The 24336-nt window shown below is 40.0% G+C and overlaps 1 protein-coding gene and 1 long non-coding RNA gene across 5 annotated transcripts in view; one reads left to right on the plus strand and one right to left on the minus strand.

Annotated features, from left to right (window-relative positions):
- The window catches only part of TMEM170B (transmembrane protein 170B), a 92981-nt gene extending 79930 nt beyond the window's left edge, over positions 1 to 13051 (minus strand). For 3 of the 4 annotated variants that reach the window (XR_013988931.1, XR_013988932.1, XR_013988933.1), the window contains exons 1-3: positions 12334 to 13051; positions 7381 to 7551; positions 4340 to 4574 (exon numbers count right to left, since the gene is read on the minus strand). Coding sequence is in view for 1 of the 4 variants with exons in the window: in XM_081015060.1 (XP_080871186.1) it covers positions 4444 to 4574; positions 7381 to 7551; positions 12334 to 12610 (579 nt within the window). In the remaining 3 variants the exon portion in view is untranslated. Of the gene's footprint in view, positions 1 to 1363; positions 4575 to 7380; positions 7552 to 12333 lie in introns of those variants that run through there. The other variant, XM_081015060.1, reaches the window with a different exon arrangement.
- LOC308482093 lies at positions 12939 to 13724 on the plus strand. The gene is made up of 2 exons (XR_013988990.1): positions 12939 to 13078; positions 13428 to 13724. It is a non-coding gene; the product is annotated as an uncharacterized lncRNA (long non-coding RNA).
- The last annotated feature ends 10612 nt before the right edge of the window (positions 13725 to 24336 follow it).

Consider the following 24336-nt stretch of genomic DNA (forward strand, 5'->3'; position numbering starts at 1 on the left):
CGAAGCATTTTTTTCAGAACCAGTTTGTGTCTCATGTTTGATCGGGAGCACAAGTACAGAACATGCAGTTTTAAGGCTGCAATCTAGTCAAGCTCATAAGGAAAGAACCATATAGCATTGAGGCTTCAAAATCTCTCAACTACCCACAGTAGCAGTAAACATGAGGCCTGAAGTAGCATCATATTTTTGAGGAGAAGAAGTTGTATGTGCTTGTTGGATCTGGATCCATATTTCTCTTATTTGCTATAGGGCTGAAATCAATGTGTCTACTCTAAGCATGACTAAGTCTGGATGTAACCCATTGTGTGCAATTATGCAAGAATTTGGATAAAATGCTTAAAAACAATGCCTTAAAATATTAGGCTTAAACGTATTTGGGGGGGGGGGGAGGCTTAAGAAAATTGACTTATCCATGCAAATGGATAATAAACTTCAAACATAACTAATTTTAAAAATCCGTTTAATTATACCGAGAGCTGATTGCTTGGTTATTCTACAATACAACAAATATATGCAAGCTTCAAGTAAAAATAAGTTTATCATACTGAAACAAAATATAGCAAAGTGCAAAACTGAAGAGGAAACACTACTGCTTTCCTCAGATTTAATCAAGAAAAATATATTTAAAATGCTATATTACAGATAAATACAATGAATACTTAACCACCTCTTTGGTCCATATGTTCATAAATTAAGCCAACGTAATGTTACCTGTGGTTTTGAATAATGAAAAGTTTTCTAAAATGTCATTGCTAAATATGTTAAGAGATCAGTTCATGAACCTTAAGCTGCCTTAAAAATAAAAAACCTGCAGATTATCTGGAATTAAAAAAAACAACAACGAAATTTTCAACTGCTCTCAAACAGTAATTCAGTTCATGGTCAAATACTGGTATTGCATAAGCTTTACACTGGATTCTTTTTAGAATGCTTCTAAGTAGAATGTTCAATCACTTCCTCAGATAAATTTTTGAATATTGGTGTAGATTTCCTTCATTTCCTGTAGCAGCTGAAGGTATTATTTTAATTCTATTCATACAAAGGGCATTTCACCCTTAAGTAAAGCACACCACTCTAAACTTGCATGAAAGAAGAAACCCACCCTTTTTAGCATATGAAAAAAATGCCCTAGTAACATTACTCCTTACACATTACTTTCAAAACCGAATACAGAATATTGCTATCAGAAACTTTCATTTGTTATTTCATTGTTTTTTTTAAATATAAATTGGTTTTAAAATGCAATAAACAACTAACTCTGCAATCGCTTCAAAATACAAATGTTATGTATTCTATTCAAAGGCATAGTGCCATACTTATCCTTGGCTAAAGCACATCCTTTTAGTATTCATTACCAAACAGAGACTGAAAGAGAAGATTTTATTTACCATTTTTGATAGAAAAAGAGTCATTTTATACATTGATCTACCGTAAAACACAACTCATTAGCTGAGTTCAACGAGTCATGATCCAAGATTGCTTCCTGTTACAAAGCGGTTCTGGGCAGACCCTTTCTAGATGGCCACTCAGAACCTGCTGTATTGTTGCTGCCCAATGAACGTGTTGCAATATTTAACAAAGTGCATATCTAGCCTTTAAGTTATTCCTAACCTAACCTTAATACTGATGGGATTTGTTTCTCATGAAAAGTGTAAGTTTTGTCAGAATGAGGCAACCACAAACAACATAAGAAGCATCTGAGCCTCCAGTACAGAAATACATTTCTTCATATAGCCCTAAAGTCAATCGACTTAGAAATTCATAACTACTTCAGTACTGGGGCCTGAGAAGTGTTTGCTTTGCAGCTTCATTACACCACTACACATAACACTAGACATCAGACAACTTCACATACAACATTCACAACAGTATCACATACAGCATGTTCTGATGCTCAATAAAATATGAAACCAATATGGAGTTTTATAACTCCAAAGGCTTGAAGATACAGTGCTTAATATTTAAGTCAATAAAAATTATAATTAAAAAACACAAACTTTTCTGCATTGACTTGAACTGGGGCAGGTAGCACTAGTGATTTCTCCAAGTTTTTTCCTATTATTCATTTTAACACCACACCACCACAAGCTATCATCAAATGCAAGCTAATGGCAGAGACAAAACAGGAGTAAGTTGACAATGGACTAGAAAATCCCTTCTAACATATACTCAAGGCACTATAAATTAAAATAGCATTTTATACTAGTGTAGGTTTAGAATGTGCCTTGGCATTTAAATTAAATTACCTGAAACAAAGAACAAAATATATCAATGTTTCTTTAAATACCTCCTAGTATTAATGCTATTTCCTTTCCCCTATGACTTTGATTTAGAGTCTTGGGTGAGCACAAAGCTTCCATCTTTTGGTATGGCAAACAAAAGTCTGCAATAACACAACCGTGAAGAAGCTCCAGTTATACATAGGTCCTTGTAGGATAGCAGCCTATCACTACAACTATAAGAATGAAGACATAATAATAATGAATGTCTTAAGTGTTATCTCTAGACCAAAGTAGGCAAAATAGCCTCTAGTGATAATTTATTAGTATATACAACTACAAATTGTGATTTTGCCACAATATTTAGAAAGATTGTGGAACAAAGCACTGTGCTGTCAAAGTGTTATTGCTGCAGTTATGATTTCTGTAGGCATTAACTTCTGCTGTCATGACAACCTGTGGTCATACACCCAGAAGGAAGGTAGAGACATGTACAGACTGCCAATTTTGAACAGAAAACTAAGGGCTAATTCACACATTGCACTCTGAGTGAAGGAATACATAGAATCAAGCCCTACTACCACCTGTATTAGAGCAGCCAAAAGTAGTAGAAAAGGCAATGTCAGCTAAAGTAGTCCTCTCTTACTGCATATGCCTTGTTTTTCCCAAGTTCCCAGCAAAGGGATTCTTGGCTACTGCCACTCTACTTAGAGAAGAGCACCACCAGCAGAGTGACCGAGGTGCTGTTGAAAAAGGTGCAGTGGTTGAGCAGCGACAACATCTAGCAATTTCTGGTAAATGCAGAATTGGGTTCTCCAGCCACTGCCACCTGCACTGGTTTCCAGAAGTAGGGAGCCTGCTCCCTTCTTTCAGCTCCTAATACAGGCATGTTTGTGCATGCTGATTACATGTGCATACTCACTGAAAGGACAGTGTGTGAATCAGCCCAAGGATACAATTAATTCACTCCTTCTCAATACTTACATTTAGATAGTGCCTTGTAGTTTCTCTCTATTCACTTTATAACATGTTACAGTAAAGACATTACAGTCACACCACCGCTGCTGCTCTTGCTAAAACAACACACACAGAACAGGTCTACTGGAAGCTAAGCATATGAAAGTCACATATAATCATCCCCAAATTATCTCAAGGTTGGGAAATAGGAAGATTTTTAATTCTCTCCCTTTTGATACTGATAATCTACTAGAATAAACATTTGTTCAGAATCCTGGCATAATCACATAGAAAAACTGCATTTTTATTTCCCCATCTATCTTTGACTTACTTTAGATTAGACCATACTGTAAACACATACTTTTCAAGACTTGTGGCTCTTCCTGGTCTTAAAATAGCGTTACTGAATGTTTCAACAATCAAAGTCAAAGCAAATATATTTTCGGAATAATGTAGGATTCCTTTTGTAACCTTTTTTAGACATCTGACCCATACAGCCTTTGTTCCAATCCATAACCATGAATTTGGGACATACCATAACTTGATAAAATAGCAAAAGCATAACATAATGTTACTGAAAGGCTGCTTTTAGTGAATGTGACATATCCTAATTAAATCCTTTCATAAGGAGCTCCTATATTGGATCAATCACATTCATGTCCTTACCAGACTGTTGTTTCAGTCACTAAATCCCGGCAATGCTAATAAATTCAATACTCAAGCAGCTTTCTTCTCCACAGGCTTGATAAATTTCTGCACTGAGATGGAGTTAGTTATTACAATAATAAACAAGTGCCTTGTTGGTATACCTGAATTTTTTTTGAACTATGTTTGCTGCACTCAAACACTACACATTTAAATGGTCACACTATCAATATTTTTTAAAAAACAAAAACAAATCAACTTTGCATTTGGCACATTTATGATCCATTCTTCAGAAATGCCCGTGTATTTCCCCCAATACTGTTACGAACAATGATCACATCACCATTTGCCCGATTAGCAGCTTCACAAGGTGCTTTATCTTGCAGCTTCTCCTAAATTGATCACACCTTGCCTGTGACAGAGGCACATTAGGTGCAGTGCAGTAGTGTGTCATTTTTGGACTCTAGAGGGAACTCCTTTCTAAAAGGGCGGAACCTCTAGGTTTGAAGTCTACATACCAAATATTTCTCCTTGCAATTCAAATCCAGCAGCTACTGGAACAACTTCTGGGAAGCTTCACTGCAGACCATTTCCTTTTAGAAACCAAGTTTTCACAGAAGTTTCAAAGTGTAGCAAGAATTCTCGAGAAGGATATAATTAGTGTCAGTACAGTCTGGCCAATTCCAAACACCAGTGCTTGTAAAGGAGCCATGCTTTTTCCAGCAACTCTGAAAATTCCAGCTACTGCTGCACCTAGAGAATCACAAGGAAGGGGAGAAATATGAAGTTACCACAAAAAAACAGTAAAAGGTTTTTATTTTAAGACATTTTAGGACCAAAATTTTCAAATGTTACTTTTTAATTACATTCGGCCTGATCCCGCTAATATTAAGGACTTGTAAGTCCCATTGAACTGAATGGGAGATAAGTATGTTTAACTCTCACATTCAAATTAATGGGTCTTGAAAGCGCTTATCTTTAGCTAGATTGTGTTCAATATTTTGTTGTAAGCCTGACCGGGGGGCTATATAAATGTCACAGATAAATAATAATCAAATAAACCAGTAGTTTACATGTCCTATCCAAATGCTAGTATTTGCAAGGCTGACACACTGTGAAGCTTTAAGTTAAGTCAATAATGTGTTGGACTTTGTTCTTCTCCTTGAACTTTCCTAAGAGAGAACCCACTTCTACAATGAACATTGAGGGTGCAGTATCAATAAATTTATTAAAAAATTGTCCAGTAGCACCTTAGAAACCAACTAAGTTTGCTCTGGGTATAAGTTTGCGTGTGCATGCACACTTCTTTGGATGCATGCACACGAAAACTTATACCCAGAACAAACTTAGTTGGTCTCTAAGGTGCTACTGGACAATTTTTTTATTATTTTGACTGCGTCAGACCAACACAGCTACCTACCTGAATAAATTTATATATACCCTGAACCACCAGAAATAGACATTAATCCCCTTGCAGTGGAGGTAAAACACAGCCATCATGGTTAGTAGCCGTTGATCACAACCTCCTCAAAATTTATTCTAACTAGAGATGGGAATGCCATGGGGGGGGGACCCCAGGAAATTATATATTTTTTTCTCCTGTTTTTTCTTCCAGATGACACTTTGGGTTTGAAGGGGCAAAAAGGAAGAATAACATTTGGTGGGGCAACACCAGAGGGGAAAACTACAGAATATATTTTAATTTTATAGTAAGTGAAATGACAAGGGTGTTTTTCAGTCAACACATGCATGAAAATTTTTATGCAAGGCATTAAAGAATGCTAATTTGTGTATACTGTAGTCATATACCACATTCAAATCCAAGATGTGTTTCTGCACCTAGGGTTCAGTATTTTCAGTGTTGTATAAAGTTACGCTTTGTATTTAAATATGCTGCTATCCTTTAATATTGAGACTAAATGGAAGTTTCTGTCCAAATGACACACAATTGTTTTAGCAAACCAAACAGTGTTTCTGTTTTCAACTCCCTGCACCCTTCCCAAACAGGGGGAAAAACCACACTATTATATATTTGCTTAGTATAAGGTGCAGCTCTAATATTGGGTAAATTTTATGTTTTATTTGTAAAAATGGAATGCCTTTATACTTTCTAGTCTAATTCTTTGTGTGCTTAAAGGTAAAGGTAAAGGTACCCCTGCCCGTATGGGCCAGTCGTGTCTGACTCTAGGGTTGTGCGCCCATCTCACTTAAGAGGCCGGGGGCCAGCGCTGTCCGGAGACACTTCCGGGTCACGTGGCCAGTGTGACGAAGCTGCTCTGATGAGCCAGCACCAGAGCAGCACACGGAAACGCCGTTTACCTTCCCGCTATAAAGCGGTACCTATTTATCTACTTGCACTTAGGGGTGCTTTCGAACTGCTAGGTGGGCAGGAGCTGGGACCGAAAGACGGGAGCTCACCTCGCCGCGGGGATTCGAACTGCCGACCATACGATTGGCAAGTCCTAGGCACTGAGGTTTTACCCACAGTGCCACCTGCGTCCCCATTGTTTGCTTACCAGGGAGTAAAGTCCGGTAAACGTAAACATGCTCTGCAACTGCCATAAATATGCCAAGTTTTACAACGGTAACTAAGTTAAAAATGATGCATTTTATATTGTTTAAAAAGTAAATTAACTTTGTTTGATAATATATTCCAATTTTATCCAACATTCCTCCCCCCTTCAAATGTATGCCTTTTTCTCAAGGTTTCAACATTTCTGGAAATTTTAGATCTTTAATTCTGTCAAACATTAAGCACTCACATAATGTTAGACCATGGTTTGTTTAACAAACCAGGAGCCAACAACAAATTGATCTGCAGATAACCATAATAAAAATTATTTTAAAAAAACAAAAACAAAAAAACAAATCGATCTGCAGATGACCAAACAAACCATGATTTGATTTGTGAAAGCTTTGTTGCTTTCCAGAGGCTCTTGTCTCAAGCCTTTTGTAACTTAATGGGAGTCTGAGCTGGGTGGCCAATCAAATCATAGGTTGAGAAGGATTTAGGTAACACCAAGCCATAGTTAAGACAAACAAAAGATTGTAAGTGAACTTAAGCCATGCCTTAGAACAGAATTAGTTGGCAATAACAAACTATAGTTAACCTCCTAAGTTCAGGGTTCAAAGAATCAAACAAAACATGATTTAAATAAATCACAATTTCATAAACCACAGATTAGCATTATGTGCTAACCCGGACTTAAGTTTCCACAGCTATCTGTTAACAAGCTCCAAACAACATCTGACAGAGGAGTTAAGTGCTGCAGATTTAAAAAGCTTGTTTTAGAATATCACCCTGCCCCACCCTGGGAAGAAGAAGTGACACTACTACTGGGAGGCTGGCTCTGTGGTAGCACCCTGCTTCTCTTCCTCCTAAAACTGAGACATATGAAAAATCATGGCTGCCAGTTTTATATGGCCCTTCCCTCAGCCACTGAACAACCCCAACAGCTGTAAGCCTCACAGAACTCCAGTGTAATGAACCAAAAATCATTTACTACAATAGCTAAAAAATAATCTTCAAAAAGAAGTATTTGAACATTTTAAGACTTACTGGTTATCATAGCTCCAGTTACAGAACCCAGAAATCCAATGCTGACTGCAATGATAGAGATTACTCTCCCTTGTCTATGCCTCTGCAGCATCACAAACATTAAAACTCCTGCAGCACCGTGAACAAAGAGAGAGGAGAAGAGAGCCCAGAGGAAAACCCAGTACCACATTTCTGGAAGAAAGTAATCAAAGAGCAGGTTAACGTTTGAGAAAAAATGATTAAATCAAAGAGAAAAAAATCCTTGCATATTTTGAGGAATTATAAAGAGATACAAAAGCATGCAGACAGAATACTTATTTAATAACTTTATTCTACTTTCTATAATGCTGTCCACTGCCCATTTCTCTGCACACTTAAGGTCCCCCTATTAACAAACTATTTTGAGCAAATATTAAACGCTCCAATTTTTTAATCTATGTTATACTTATAAACAATTTCTGACAGCTAGCCAAAACAAATTACCTTGGAGGGAGCAATAAGTAAATTCTGAAATTCTGAAATTTTACTGGTCGTTCACCTTTAAACATGTCAGCATCTCTAAAAGTAGCAAGTTGCCAAACTAAGGGCTTTTTTCCTGATGTTGCCAAGAATATTTAAGTTACGAATACATTGCTTCCAATTGTTATCAAAGTGGAAACAATATTCAAACCCTGAAGAATGAATGAATGCTACATAGCAGCTATTCAGACCAACTTGAAATTGTGAGGAAATTCCAACAATAGTTTTTATCACTGAATGTCCTAAATAACCAAATTTATCTTTCTAGGACATATTGTACACATGCTGGATAAAAATAGATTTTGTCCTTTAGTGTTAAATACAAATAGCACTGAGAAAAAGTGTCAAAGTTGTGAAACCATGAAAGCTGAAACTAGCTAATTGAGGGAGAACTGATTCTGAAGCAGTGCATGCTCTCAAAAGGAGACAGAATTAGCTGTATAAAAGGCAGAAATCTTTCACCAAAGGAAACAATTCATAAAACTATGTATTGCATCACACAGAGACTTAAGTTAGCCAAAGACTGCTTTAACAAAACTTACTTCAGATCACACAGATAGCTCTCAAATTTAAGTATTATATTATACTGCATGTATCGATTTCTATTCCATTATGAACTGCCCTGAGGTCTGTAGATGAAGGGTGGTCTACAAATAATAATAATAGTTTATACTATGTCTGGTTTATTTAAAAGTAGTCTAAATATATCCCTCATATCTCTTCATTCAAAGAACTTTAAAAAATAAATAATGTAAAACACACCAAACAAAAACAACATATTTGCTGAATGCTTCCTTGGCAATCAGGCAGGGAAACTTTCCGAAAATTTGGTTCCCCACCCCCCTCTTTTAGTTGTTTAGGATACAATTAACTAACAGATAAAATGTAAACTAGCACTAAAATTTTGCAATTATTTCCAAGAGAGAACCATGGAGGGTTAGCTAGAAGTACTGTATATCAAAACTGTTAACAAGTGTTCACCTTTGTGAGCTGGAGCCATAGAAGCTGAAATCCTCAGGTCCCGAGACCCAGTGTGATATAGTGGTCAGAGTTTTGGACTAGGGCCGGTGAGACCAGGATTCAAATATGCAATCAGCCATGAAACTCACTGGGTGACCTTGGGCCAGTCACTGCCTCTCAGCTAACCTACCCCATAGGGTTGTTGGGGGAATTAAATGATGAAGAGGAGAATCATGTACACCACCTTGAACTTCTTGAGAAAAATGCTGGGATACAAATGCAATAAGTAAGTAATGGTGAATCATGAGATTTTAATTTAGAAATTAAATGGTACCCACTGAATCCTTTATAATCCTGACCATGTTGCAGGCTGCTGTGGCTGCAGCATGCACTGCCAGTCTTCATATGTCCAGACTAGTTGATTGGGCAAGAAAATAGAAGACAATTTGTAATAGAGTATTTGCATGTTGACAGCAACAAAGAGCCTTTTGGCATCTTAAAGCTAAAAAAAATTTTAACAAGATTTTGTGAACTAGCATCCACATACCAAATGGAATGGAAAATGAGAGTCAGGATGCAAGTATGTACTAGGGCAAAGAACATGTGAAGTTCATATATATGCTAATGGAATCTAAATTGGCTATAGCCACACAAAATAGATATTAGAACTGTAGTGGAAAGCTCAGTTTGTGTGCCAAGGTAGGAAAACAGGACAATTCATCAAAATAAATTAAAATTGAAGTAAGTATGTTGTGTACCATTTATGAACAGACAATATAATGTTATTTTATTTAACAAAGTGTATACATTGCTTTCTAGATAGAAGACTTCTAAGTAGTTTAAAGAAAAAAACCCAAAACCTTCATTAAAAAATGATAAAGGCAAAAAAAAAAAGTTAACATATGTTTAAAAATATTAATCAAACCAGTAATTTTAAAATAATATACATAATAAAATTACATGTTTGGGTAGGTTTGCTGAAGCAAAAAGTTTTCAGCAGGCACCAAAAACAATAGTGAAATGCCTAATATAAATGAACAGGGAGTTCCAAAGACTATGCACTGCCTGATGTTGTAGTAAGTAGTGTACTGTACCAGTAAAAAAAATGACACATTTTGGTTGTATACACACTTTCACCTGAACACCACATCTAATCCATTGTTTTTTGATCAGGGCCACTGTATTCTGTGAAACAGTACTAGAATCGGGTATCCAATACTTATGTTTGCTAGTTTCCATAAGTGAATCTTCTTTTTACTAAGAAAAATGCTTCAGATATGATTTATTATGCAGGCAAATAAATATCTGTGTCCGATGGAGTGCTGAATAGCTAGATGCATAAAACTTATACAGCACTTTTACTAAGTGCTCAAAGAGCTTCACATAAATTAGATCAGTAATCATCCTAACTGCACAACCAGAAAGACTGGTATGATTACAGATGGGGAGCTCAATCTGAGAATGTAAGAACAGCCCTGCTGGATAAGACCATGAATCACATTACTGTGAGCATCCCAATCAGATGCTTTCAAAAAGCCTACAAAGAGGGAATGAGGGCCACAAGCTTTTCTTCACTGTTTGTGGCAGTCGGAGGCATCCTGCCTCTGAACCCTGAGGTTCCACATTTAAATATCATTGCTCATTGTTGATGGACCTATCCTCCAGAAATCTGCCTAATCCCTTTGGCCAGTGGCCATCAACACATCTTATGGCAGTGAATTTCATGTAATTATGCACTGCATCCATCAATCTACAACTCTAAAGGGTTCCCATTCTGTACACCTTCGACCATGCTATCCACATAGCCTTTTACACTGCAGAATTTAGAAGAGAAAATTGTTTATATGGTTCGCTCTATGAATGTGCAAAGACACTAGGTAAAATCACTTAGGTTTACAGTTTTGGGATTATAGCCAACTCTGTACAAGCTGACTTCTGCTCACACAGAATTCCCCACTCCTTAAATCTGGAACAGATTTTGAGGGTGCACTGGGAGCTGTAGGACAGAAGAGGAAGCCCTACCATGCAGGTTAGAGTTTGTTCTGCTTGTGTAGCAGTGAATGCAATTCTTAGCCTACAACTGTGAAACACTTCTTTTGAAGTCAGTCCCATTTAACAAAATAGGATTTACTTCTGAGTCAACAGAAAAGTCAACTACCAAGCAAGGCTTGGTAGTTACTGTGCAAGGCAGTGTTTCTTTACAAGATAAAGAGCAAATGTTCATGCTCTTATAACTTCATAATTTTAACTGAACAAATTAGCAGTCTGGGTACTTGGAGGGCATGAAATAGGAGCAAAAAATGTAGCTTTTCTAGATGAAGCATAGCAAGAGGAATGTCACCAAATTGACATTAAGCAATTAATGATTAAATCAGCATACATTTTAGTATGAATTAAACAATAGTTGTGAAGAAATATATATTAATATTTTTGATGACACATACAGTGGTACCTCGCAAGACGAATGCCTCGCAAGACGGAAAACTCGCAAAACGAAAGGGTTTTTGGTTTTTTGAGTTGCTTCGCAAGACGATTTTCCCTATGGGCTTGCTTCGCAAGATGGAAACGTCTTGCAAGTTTGTTTCCTTTTCCTTAAAACCGTTAATACAGTTGCGACTTGACTTCGAGGAGCAACTCATAGCACGCGGTGTGGTAGCCTTTTTTGAGGTTTTTGAGGACTTTGGTGATTTTTGAAGCTTTTCCAAAGCTTTTCCGACACCGTGCTTCGCAAAACGAAAAAAACCGCAAGACGAAAAAACTCGCGGAACTAATTAATTTCGTCTTGCGAGGCACCACTGTATATGCACTGGAATCTTAAAACAGGCTTTCACTTGCTGTGTAACAAAACAGGGTGTGCGCATCTTCGAAAGCTATGCTTGTCAACTAGAGTTTAAGTGCTTGTATTAAAAATAATGTATATTTTTACAAAGTCTGTTGCTTCACTAATGGGGGGGGGAGAGAAAGGAAATACATTTTTAAGTGCCCCAAAAGTTTTTAAATTGAGGCAACATTTAGTTGACCTGACAGCATAAGCCCTGTACCTGTTTGGTACGTGGTCCTGCAGGAAATACCCGGATCAGATGTGAACAGCAGCATTTTTTCAAAAAGGCCCAGGGACATCCCAGCAAGGAACATAGGAAGACAGGTGCACAGTCAAGTCCCTTGGGTTATCGGAGCACCTCATAGATCTAAGTCAGAAACTGCAGCTACTCTGACCTCCAGCCTGCGTATTAAGCTCCAACCTAATGCCATCCCTTACTCTCCATTTATGATGCCACGCACGTTTTCACCTGCCCTTTTGAACCAGAAGCCACTTTTACATCCACACGTTCCCGGGTACTATTTTCTCTGCCCTGCTCGAGTGTGTGCGACACCTGGGATGGGAGTGCCTGGAACGTCTCCTCTCCCTCCGACACAGAACACAGGCCGCTTTTCAAACCTCGCCCGCCCCAGCCTCCGAACGCCTCCCCCGCCCGCCCTGCGCCCGGCCGTTACCGGTGAGGTGCCGGAGCGAGGTGCCGTGCGCCCACAGACTCAGCACCTGCTGGACCGACAGGTTGATCATGCTGCTGTCCCCCGCCTCCGCCTTCATCCCCGCCGCGCTGGTGGAGGAGGCGGCGGCCTGGCCGGCTCCGTCGTCGCTGGGCCGCCTCCCGGCGAGTCGCGGCTGGCTCCGCCACCAGTCTCGGAGAAGGCGAGGCCGGGCTCCCGAGTGGACGCTGCGGGCCGAAGGGGCGCGGATGGGGTGGGCTCCCCGCGGCGGGGGAGACATCGAGGACGGCAGAGGGACGAGCCAGGAGGCGGCGGCGGCCCTCGCTCTCCGCTTCTCCAGCGGCGGGACGCGCGGCGAGGCCTCCCTCAGGGCTGGCAGGTGCGGAGAGCCCCGCGGTTTGGGGCCGACGGGAGGAAAGGAGACGGAGGCAGTTGTCGGGCGGCGGCGGCGGCAGCAGCAGCAACGGCCATCACCGCCCCCTTCCGAAGCCGCCTTCTCATGGCCTCCTCAGCTGCGAGGGGAGCGCGAGAGGAGGAGGTACCCGCGCGAGGCGCCAACGGGCAGCAACCGCCTCTTTTTCCCCCCTCACAGGCCGGACGGCCGACCAACGGCTACTCGGCGCGTGCTTGAGCACGAGGCCCCACCTCCAGCCAGCCTCCCCAGCCCGACGGGACACGTGCGCGCGCACGCGCCACCTTCAGCGAAACAGCGCGCGCGAGAGAGACGGCTCCTCCTCTCCCCAACCAGGCGAGTAGGACGCACGCGTACCAGCCAATGAGGGAAAGAGGGCGAACTGACGTTAGTCGGGCGGGGCTATTCGTTATATAGTCAGTTGGGGGCGGGGTTTCGGAGGGGGACAGAGACGCAACCGGTCTCAGGTTTCCTTTCAGGCGCTGTTATCTGTAAGCCGCGGTGTTACCTGTCATCACCGCTCGGAGCAGCCGCCGTTTCCCGTTTTAACATTTCGCCTGCCTGCCGTTTGATTTACCCTGACGCGAATCTCGTCAGGCAGTCAGAGCTCGTGGGGCGGACGGTCGTCTCGCGCGCTGCGTTAACGCTAATGGTGCATTTCTTGCCCCTGCCCCCCCCCTTCCAGTAACTGTCAGGATCTCCTCCTGCTTCCTCACAATCAGCAAATCAAGTTCTCGAATCCATCATCATGAAGCGAACCATTTCGCAGACTGTGATCCTCTTAACACAGCACTTCGTCTCCCAAAGGTCGACCAGCCAGGCAGATGCTGTGAAAATGCGATCTGTGCAATAAGGATGCTGCCTTGTTTGTCCTCAAGTATCCAGCTATCAGATTACACTGCCTGTAATCATGAAGGCTCCATGCGGCTTATCATATCTGATATGGCAAATTGATTAAAATAATTTCTATATGCCTCCTAAAGTTACCATGGCTGCGTCCAACAACCTAGAACAATCTTTAATAAACATAGTACATGTGGCCCAAAGGAGCTTTAAGAGGCTCTTCTATCTCTTTGATTTTTATGTGACCAAAACTCATAGCTTTCAACTTTCAGATTTGAAAATAAGGGATCAGCAGCCTCACCTGTCCCGGGGAGCCTCGAAAATAAGGGATCAGCAGCCTCACCTGTCCTGGGGACAGTCTACGGGATATCTAACAATCCCGGATAGCAGTGGGAAGCAGCGGGAAATGGTGCTGGAATAAGGGAATTTTCTGCAAAAAAAGGGAAGGTTGACATCTATGACAAAACTCTAATAACAGAAAGTAGCCTAAGGGAAAAGTTTGAAGATATCCCCCTTCCATGGTTGCTTGTGTAGGGCCTACTTGGCCTTTTTAGCTAATCCAGGGATCAAGGGCAGTGTGACCCATAAAACTGTTGAGTTTTGAACATTCTATATTAATGAATTCTAAGACCACTAAAAGCACAGTGTTTAGTATTTATAAAATTCTTATGGAAGCATATTTTGGACATGTTTGATGCCTTAAGCTTCTATGGGAACAAAAGTTGGAACAATGATTAGAGTTCACTGTGGGATAAGTCCTCTTTCCACTCACTTTTAGTACAGTACAATATAGAGAAATCTTGCTGAAATTACCACACAGGTGGTACTTGATGCCACTCACATTGTCTTATATAACCCATGGGTTCTTCCTGCTGCGCTGGGGGAAGCTGCCAAGTAGCATGCACAAGTGGGGCTGCAATAGTTAAGTGTTGAATACTCAAGGAAATTGAGGCAATAGTCAAACAGCACATCTTGCAATCCCCAAATCTAGCCCCAATGAATTTTATTGATTGATTGATTGATTGATTGATTGATTGTAAGGATCAGAGTATAAGGAAATGTTCATATGTTGATAGTGGCAAGGCCTACTATTGCAAGGTTTGGGAAATATTTACTAGGAATAGTATTCTACTAGAATAGCACTTGCTAGAATACTGTTATTGTATGGTGTGGGATACAGCTTTATTTTTAAAATGGATGTATAAACTGAGGGTTATATGAGGTCAAAACAAGTTAGATAAGTTTTGCAGTTTGATTTAATTTTGTAGACTACATCAGTAGAAAAGAACATAGGCAAGCCTTGCCACCAGCAGACAAACGAAGTTGGTTGCAGTATTAAACTTATTTCATCCAATATGGTAACTCTGGTTTTGATGAGCCCTGTGTCTCTTCCCATCCTTGTGAAAAAGCATTGTATTGATTGGAGTATGTTTTGTTGTGTACACCTTTAACATTGCTGATTCTAAATATTGTTGGAATTCTTCAAGATTTTCCCCGCTAATTTTACTTTATTTGATTCTTCTGATATATCTAATTTTGCTTTAAAATGAACTATTGTTTATATTATTTTGCTTAGTTTATGTTTAAGACAAAAAAAAAAATATTGTGCCATATGATAAAGCCTAATTTCTTTATTAAAATAATTAAGATAATCCATTAAAATGCTTTAAAGACCATCGGAGTATAAGCATTTATATTTGCCATATCTAAGGAACAATAAAAACTGTTACATCATATGAAAGGCCCAGTAAGGCCTTAGTTAATAGATAAGGTTTTATTGTCCTACAAAATAGTCTGTTGATAGACATGTGTGCTATCAATTTGTCTAGCACTTAAAAAAACAACAACCTTATTAGCTACTGGCTATCTCCACAAGTTGAAGCAAATTAATCATTAAGCAATATTTACTTTTGCTTGCCTGGGAGTTAAGATGGGATAAAAGGTGCAAAATCATGATGAGACTGCTTCTCAATACACCTTTTCACTGATTTTCAAAGCAAATAGACATTATCGACAGAATTTTACAGGCTTACCCAGAATGTTATCTTGCCTGATTGCCAAAGCTAGAGATGCAAGGACAGAAAAATAAATCTAGCTAATATATTTTTGCACTTAGTGCAGATTTGTGATCTGCAATAGCACAGGGCTGATGGTGGCATTTGTAGTGTGCCATGCCCATGCCCATGTGCATTGTGAATGTGTGTGTATAAACATTGTGTAATATCACAGATGAGACCAGTAGTTTGACCCATTTTTTTACAGTGCAATTGACAAGCTTGCATGTGGGTGTGTTGGTTTGCCAGGTGCTATGCAGATTCGCAGGGGCGTAGCCAGAGGGTGTGGCAGGGGGAACTGCTCCCCTAAATCAAGTAAATAGATAAGATTACTTAACTAATTGACCAATTGCAATGCAGATAACTTAGTTCTCCACCCCATAACATAAAGCCCCTCCCCCCAATAAATCCTGGCTATGCCCATGCAGATTAGCTAGGCCAGAACAAAATCCAAGTCTTTCTCCCTGGGTTGAATGAGACTCCAGCAGCTTAAAGTCTTGACAGGCTCTGGAAAAAGCACCAGCAGGGATGGGGAACCTGTGGATGTCCAGATTTTGTTGGACTCCAGCTCCCATCAGCTCCTGCAGCATGGTCAATAATAGGAGTTGTAGACCAATAACATCAGGAGGGATAATGAGAGTTATATAGCAATATATGGAGAGCCACAGGTTCTGCACCACTGTTCTACAGCTGGAATGAGAAAAGAGGCAGTCACTTAAGTGTGTGGCAGGAATAATTCTTACATGGCCAGCTGCTATAGCATGTTAAAGACTATTAGACAGTGCTTGATTAATGGCTTTTGTTTTCAACAGAGGGTAGAAAGTTGAAAAATAGTGCTGCAGCACATTGATTAGGTGTCTCCTACTCTGAGCACTGTGACCCCATAACCCAATACTAAATTCTACTCCCACTGGCAAAAGGGTGACATAGTCAAAGATCCAAATCTGCTTGTCTATAGTTACTGTTATCTCACCTGTGTCCTTTACAGTGCAATATTATGTACCAGCTGGAATGCTTTCATTGCAGCTACCTATACACAGGCATATCATGAAAATATGCCACTGCCAAAGATTTGATACATAGATTTATTTATTTTTTTACCTTTTACAGAGATATGCTGAGATACGAGTTGGGCTCCGAAAATGAAATTCCACTTGACAATGAGGGTTGGAATTCTGCTAGTTTTAAAAGTGAGTAGAAGTGCCACCAATAAGGCGATGGGAAGACAAATCCTGGTAAGTAATAAGAGGTTTAAAATTGAACTACATGCTGAGAAGAAGTATCCTGCGGACTCAGTTAGATTAAGCCATGGTTGGTGCAAAAAGATCTCAGATTGCACTAGAAGTACAGGGACAGAGAAGTATTGTTCTCTACAGTGTAACCTGGAACTTGAAACAGGAACGTCTTACATTGAGAGGGTCATGAAGATGCTCTCTATTAGTCAAGATGCATAATGATCTAGTTTGGAGGCAACAGTACATGAACATACCTCCATGGGGCAGCCAGTGTGACACCTTCCAGGTGTTGCTGGGCTCCAGCACCCATCAGCCTCAGTCATCATTGTCAATGGTCTACAATTGTAGACTTGTAGACCAGTAACATCAGGAGGGCACCAGGTTGACTACCCCTATTTCATGCCCTTGGATGATGGACTCAAGGGCATCCTGATCAAATTTGCAGATGACACCAAACTGGGAGGGGTGGCTAACACCCCAGAGGACAGGATCACACTTCAAAACGACCTTGACAGATTAGAGAACTGGGCAAAAACAAACAAGATGAATTTTAACAGGGAGAAATGTAAAGTATTGCACTTGGGCAAAAAAAATGAGAGGCACAAATACAAGATGGGTGACACCTGGCTTGAGAGCAGTACATGTGAAAAGGATCTAGGAGTCTTGGTTGACCACAAACTTGACATGAGCCAACAGTGTGACGCGGCAGCTAAAAAAGCCAATGCAATTCTGGGCTGCATCAATAGGAGTATAGCATCTAGATCAAGGGAAGTAATAGTGCCACTGTATTCTGCTCTGGTCAGACCTCACCTGGAGTACTGTGTCCAGTTCTGGGCACCTCAGTTCAAGAAGGACACTGACAAACTGGAACGTGTCCAGAGGAGGGCAACCAAAATGGTCAAAGGCCTGGAAACGATGCCTTATGAGGAACGGCTAAGGGAGCTGGGCATGTTTAGCCTGGAGAAGAGGAGGTTAAGGGGTGATATGATAGCCATGTTCAAATATATAAAAGGATGTCACATAGAGGAGGGAGAACGGTTGTTTTCTGCTGCTCCAGAGAAGCGGACACGGAGCAATGGATCCAAACTACAAGAAAGAAGATTCCACCTAAACATTAGGAAGAACTTCCTGACAGTAAGAGCTGTTCGACAGTGGAATTTGCTGCCAAGGAGTGTGGTGGAGTCTCCTTCTTTGGAGGTCTTTAAGCAGAGGCTTGACAACCATATGTCAGGAGTGCTCTGATGGTGTTTCCTGCTTGGCAGGGGATTGGACTCGATGGCCCTTGTGGTCTCTTCCAACTCTATGATTCTATGATTCTATGTATTTTCACTCAGTAGTGAAAAGAAAACATCTGATCTGAAGCAAATGAATAAAGAGTTTGTCAAGGGCAGAGTTAGGCCGTTAATTATCTCTTCTGAGACGCAAACTATAAACAAAGTACTCCCAAACAAAATCAGGGAGAGGGTAAATTGCACTAATTATTCGAACTGGGAATAGATTGTTAAAATGTTTTGACTATATGAAAAATATTCTGCACCAGTCTCTTGATCACTTTAAAGATATGTTATGCAGTCACTTAAAATAAAATAAAAACATCTCCCCTGAAACAGCACATATTACAACAGCACATGTTGTAAATTTTGTATGCTGTTATCAGCAGAGAACAACATCCATGAGGTACCCATACAACTCAGGCAACCATATTCCACACAACAACTTTAATGGGAACAAATGTATAACTCAAGCTCTCATTCATTGCTCCCAAGTGCTAGAGAAGAAGAATGTGGCTCTACCACACTAGTTGTGGAGGGATGAGTAGGTTAGGTAGAGGAGAGGAGAGGAAAGACATTCAGCTTATGTTCTGTAAAATCTTTGTGTTAAACATTTATTGAGCTAGGGGAACCCATTTTGGAAAATTCCTTTGGGTGGCAGAATCCTCTGTCTCTGCAGAACTATGGGAAAGAAACACCTCCAATGCATTAGCAGTGGGGGGAAATAATTCATAGTGATCTTAAGGGTGTCTGGTACCAAAGCATGGGAGGACATTTCCCTTTTCCTAAGAGAATGTTAGAGACCTTTTCCCTCTCTTCCTAAGACTATGTAAACAGTGGGCAATCTCAGGGGAGTTATCTGCTGTCATTATATAGCGTCCCAATATTGTCTCTTCCTTCCCTTAAAAGCAGCCTGCAAAGGAGTTTTCAGTTGGACCTGTGGCACAGTTTAGCACCCCCTGCAAGCGTTGTGGGGTGATTCACGTTGAGGAAGCAACATCAGGGAAAGAGCTAATGCCACCCTTCCATCAGTGCCACCACTGCAAACTAAAAGGGAGGGGGTGAAGGGAGCTTCTAAGGAGATCCAATCCTGGTTCCCTCATGTGACATCTAGTTTTTGGTGCTGGTCTGCTATCATCTGCCTCCTCTTCCATTGGACTTCAGAGACCCTAAAGGAGATGTGAAGGAAATAGCATTCAAAAGGAATCATTGAGGGGTAGAGATACACACTTTATTAAAAAAAGAGTTAGTGTTTCTGTTCCTATGTGCATCCAGAAAGGTGTTTGTTGTGGGATTTCTGCCCATGCATGCAGTGTCCTCATAATGTTGCCTATCTTCCCCCTGGCCCAATTTAATCCAGATTTGCTCTTTCCATGAAAAATTGAGTAAGTTAAAATGACAGCAACCCAGCTACTAAAAACTCATTTGTGATACTTGAATGACCCATTTGCTGTATTAAACTCCAGTTTGGAAGTAACAGGTGACAGTATTTACAAATATACTAGCAGTACCTAATGGAAGCACCTAGGCATTCCTACAGCAGACACCATAGCCACCAGACTTGCATTGAATTCCCAAGGAGAGCTACTGCTCCACAGAGATGTTTCAGCCAACCCACTGCTCTCTCCTAATTCAAAACTGCATGACTCTCAGAACCACACATTTAACTGACACTGAAAGTCAAGCCAAGTTGTTGGTCACACAGTAAATCACATATTGGATACATAACTGTTTTGCTGGCTACAATTGCATTACAATTTTTCTGGCATCAGGTTACAAAATGTTTATTTACCCAGCGATTATGTGACCTCTGTTCAACTTCAGTTTTGTTTTGGTCTTTTGCTGCCTCTCAATCTTATTTTTGTTTAAAGGATATTATGTTGTTTTCACATATATATATATATATATATATATGTAATTTTTAAAAATATTTTTATTAAGTACAAATTAGAAAACATACATATTCACAACAAAAGAAAAAGAAAATACATCTAACCAAGGGAAAAAAAATTAGAGAATATTTTGTCTCTTTTCATATTTACAGTTATTTATACCTCTATAAAATGCTATTCACAATAAAGCAGTGGAATGAAAGATAAGATATCAGAAAAAAGAAAAAAGAACAAAGAAAAAATAAAGAAGTAAAAGAAAAAGATCACAGGTGAAAATTATTAAAAGTGGATAAGTACTCACAATACATAGTCATTTCCCATCTATATTTATATTCAATTGTATAATTTCATCTTGTCCTTATCTACCTTAAATAAAGTGTTTCTTATATTTTTATGACTGGACACTGCACTGGAATCCATTAGATGAGAGGTAGTCTAGAATTGTTTTAAGCAAATAAAATTAAATTGCTTAATCTATTTGAAACCTGTAACAACTACTATTAAGATGAGCAAGGTTTATTGTTGAGCAAGGTTTCTAGGCAACCGTGACATATCCTCCATTGTGACACTGCTGGATGATTTACCAGAGGCCTTTGGTAGGAGTAGGCCTTTGAGGGGAGAGAGAGACAGAGAGAGAGAAGGAGAAAGTGTGTTACAGAGCAAGTTGGGGAGTTAACTCATTAAGGAGTTATTGCATGAGAGCGTTATTATGTAAGTTACAGAGTCATAGTATTAAGAGTGTTGCCATGTTAAAGAGGGAAAGTGATACAGAAAAATATCTTTTGAAATTTAGGTAGGATTTCTTAGTGGTTTCTGTACTCTGGTTCTATAACTATCCATGAAAACTCACAGTCAGATGAGACCATCCTTTTCCTGTCATGGCTGGATTATTTTCAAAACATTTTCCTTGTGACCAGTTTAAATGCTTCAGGTAAATTGGCTTGCCTTGCCTTTTCTTTAGTGGACATACTCGGAACAAGGGCATGTCCATGTTTTGGAGGGGCTTTTGACAAGATGTCCTCAGTGTGTCTAACTCCTTGCTGCTCCACAAGCTGCTAATGACAGGTAATTCATTAAAAAGCTTGAAGCGTTAGGTGCATGAATACACTGCAACCCTTCTCCCTGCTCTGTCTTAAGTTGCCAAAGCTTTGGAACCTCATAAAAAGCAGCATGCCAAGGATGAGTCCTCCAAACTTAGGAGGATTTCTTTTTTCCAAATAAAGAGCTCTGCAAAGATGGAGAAGAAAATCAATTTCTGGCATTGCTACTGAAAGTCCATCTCTTGGCCCGTATGTTTGAGCCCAAACTCTGTGTCGTTTTTGAGTGACCCAGTGCAGTAGGAATGGAAAGGACTGGCTCAGATTCCTCAGGTAAGGAAGTTAATTATGCTGATGGAGAATTGTTGTAAGGGCAACAAGAATCTGCCTAATTGGGCAAGAAGGAGGCATGCCTCTGATTCAAGAAGAGTTCAGAATACTTTCACTTGACTTGCCATGGAAAGAGGCAGAGAACACTTTCCTCGCTGCCTTTGAGGTGAAAGCATGTCACTTAGTTAATGTGGTGCAGGGGTCTCTAATATGAACAATTAGTACATTAAGCACTAAACAAATTGAGGTTACAATCCTATAAGCACATCACTGCTAGTGTACCCAATGACATGTTTCTTCAGGAGTAAGTGAGACTTCTGAGTATACTGTATAAGCACAGGATGGGTCTTCGGTTGCTTGATTTTAAGAGAGCAGTGATAAACTGTGCCATTAGATGGCAGTGTTTTACATTCTATAGTAGTTGCATCTATGCTGAGCTATTTTCTTTTAGAGACCCATAGCTTTCTTGACTTAAAATAGCATCCTTCTTCTGGTATTCATTATATGGAAAATCTCAGCTTTAAAGTCTTTTTCCATCTTTACAGAAAGTACAGGCAAAGATTTGTTCCAAGGGTTTGGGTCTATTTTCCCCCCTTTATGATTGTGTTAATCACTTTAAAATTAATATAGTAAACCTCAGTTCCATGCAAGTACATTATGAAACCTGTTGGCTTTAGCAAGAATGGGGGTCATAGGACTGAGCTAATAAAGTAGGGAGGAAACCCTTGCTTCATACTAATCTGCTTGATAGAGTAGAGGATAAAGGAATGGAGATGGCAACAAAGCATATTCAGATATTTTGGCAATAAATTCTATTGCAATTCCCTGCTGCCATGGAGTTCCTGTTCTCTATAACTTGAATGGTGAAGTGAGTGCTCCTTCAAAGGGAGCAAATGACCAAAACATCCAAATGTATGTGTAAGTTGTGGGAAGATGCTCCTTTCATGCATGCTGTGGGGATTCCAGCTTGCATATGTTGAACCCCCTCCCCTGCCAGTAGATTGCTTTACATGGACAGAATTAAACACCATATGAACATCACTGGTGCACTATTAGAGTGTTGTTGCTGTGCTATAGAGAAAGTCAGAAGTGAGGGAAGGTTCAGCCACAGTTATGTCCTTTTAAGACCCATCTGGATATCTCAGTTGGTTAGAGCGTGGTGCTGATAACACCAAGGTTGCAGGTTTGATCCCTGTATGGGACATCTGCATATTCCTGCATTGCTGGAGATGATCCTCAGGGTCCTTTCCAACTCTACAATTCTCCGATTCTATGATCAATGGAAAGGTAAGAATGTGCTTAAGAGTGCGGGCCGAAACACTTATTAAGAAATAATCTCCATCTCACTATCTCTATCCAGGGTCAGGTAAAAAAATGGGTCAGGTAAAGTACAACAATTAAACTTATAAATACAACAGCCAGTTGTGACAATTTCTGTAAATTTATAGTGACCATATCCAGTCAGTTTACAAGGCCCAAAGCCAGAGTCATAATCAGCACTTTGAATTGTGCCTGGAAACAGACTAGTAGTCAATGAAGCTGTTGTAACATGGGACTTGCATGCTTCCTATAATAAGCCCTGGGCAATAGTCCGGCTGTAGCATTCTTAACTGACTGAATTTTCTGAGCACCCTTCAAAGAGAGCCTCATTTAAAGGACCTTACAAGTGATTTAAAATCCAAACAAGTTATACCTAAGGCATATGTCACTCTGGCCAGCATAAAAGAAAGTTCACCACCTCTTTGTGTCAAATTTGGTCCTGTCCAGTATCCATCAATGACAATAGTGCCAGCAGGAGCTTTAGGATGATAAATGGGATGAATATCACACCTTTCCAGTCCCCCCCAATATGATTGCTAATCATACCATTAATTCAACTTAAAGTTAAGACCTTAATGTGTTGGCATCCTGAGAGAGCAAGCAAAGCATCAATGATGGTGATACAGAGCTGGATCTCAGTTAATGTTTCTATTTTGAATTTATGTAGGCTGACTTTGAAGCATTCTTAATTTTATTTTAAATTAGTTAATCCTCTGGCCCATTCAGCAGATTTTTAAAACTAGTCTTTTCCCTGATTTCTTCTAGCCTGAGGACAATCAGTGTTTGGCTATTTTCCACATAACATTTTTTCCTGCTATTTCCCTTCCCTAGTTCTCTTAATCCCAGAAATATTAAGTCTAATTCTACCATTGTTGTCACTTCATCTTCCTCCTTTTTTTGCCAAATGCCCACAATCTCTAATATTTATGCTTGGGTTTTAATTTACTGATAGGACAAAAACCTTTTAGAGCTGTACTTAACATTCTTTATTGATTGCAGGCTACTATATGGTTTTAATTTGCATTCCAGGCATTTTTAAAAACAGCTTTAACATGCTCTTGAATTCCTGTCATTCCGTTTTGTTTCTTTTCTACTTGAAGGTGTGATCTAATCTTTTCTGCCTTTGTCCTCCCCAACTAAATGATTGAAGGGGGCACTGTGGAGATGTCTAATTTGGAAGCCCTAGTTAAAGGGCTTGTTTATGTTGTTGATTTAAACCATTGACAAGAAAGCCCCAGGACCAAATTCTGCCAGCAGCTGAAGAGGAAATTGCTGATTTCCCCAAGTACCTCTAATGAAGGAGAAGCCAATATAGTTATCTGGTTCTTTTCATTGTCCACACCCCTCTATGAAAGCACAGAATTTTAAATGTCCCCTATTACATCCCCACTGGAGGTCAAAAAAGCATGACTAGTAAGGTTATTTTGTTATGCAACAAAGCTACATTTACAAAATAATTTAGGGTTCAATTTTAAACTTGTGAGCCATAGATTAAGAGGCCATCGGATTTGGTGGAAGCCCTGCTATGCTGACAGTGGCTCACCTCATATGCATATGTGGCTTCCACATATGCATGAAGGAAGCCTTCAAGCTGGGCATGAGCACATCAGCA

This window comes from Podarcis pityusensis (assembly GCF_964106645.2).
Source record: "Podarcis pityusensis genome assembly, chromosome: 7".
NCBI classification, from domain to species: domain Eukaryota; kingdom Metazoa; phylum Chordata; class Lepidosauria; order Squamata; family Lacertidae; genus Podarcis; species Podarcis pityusensis.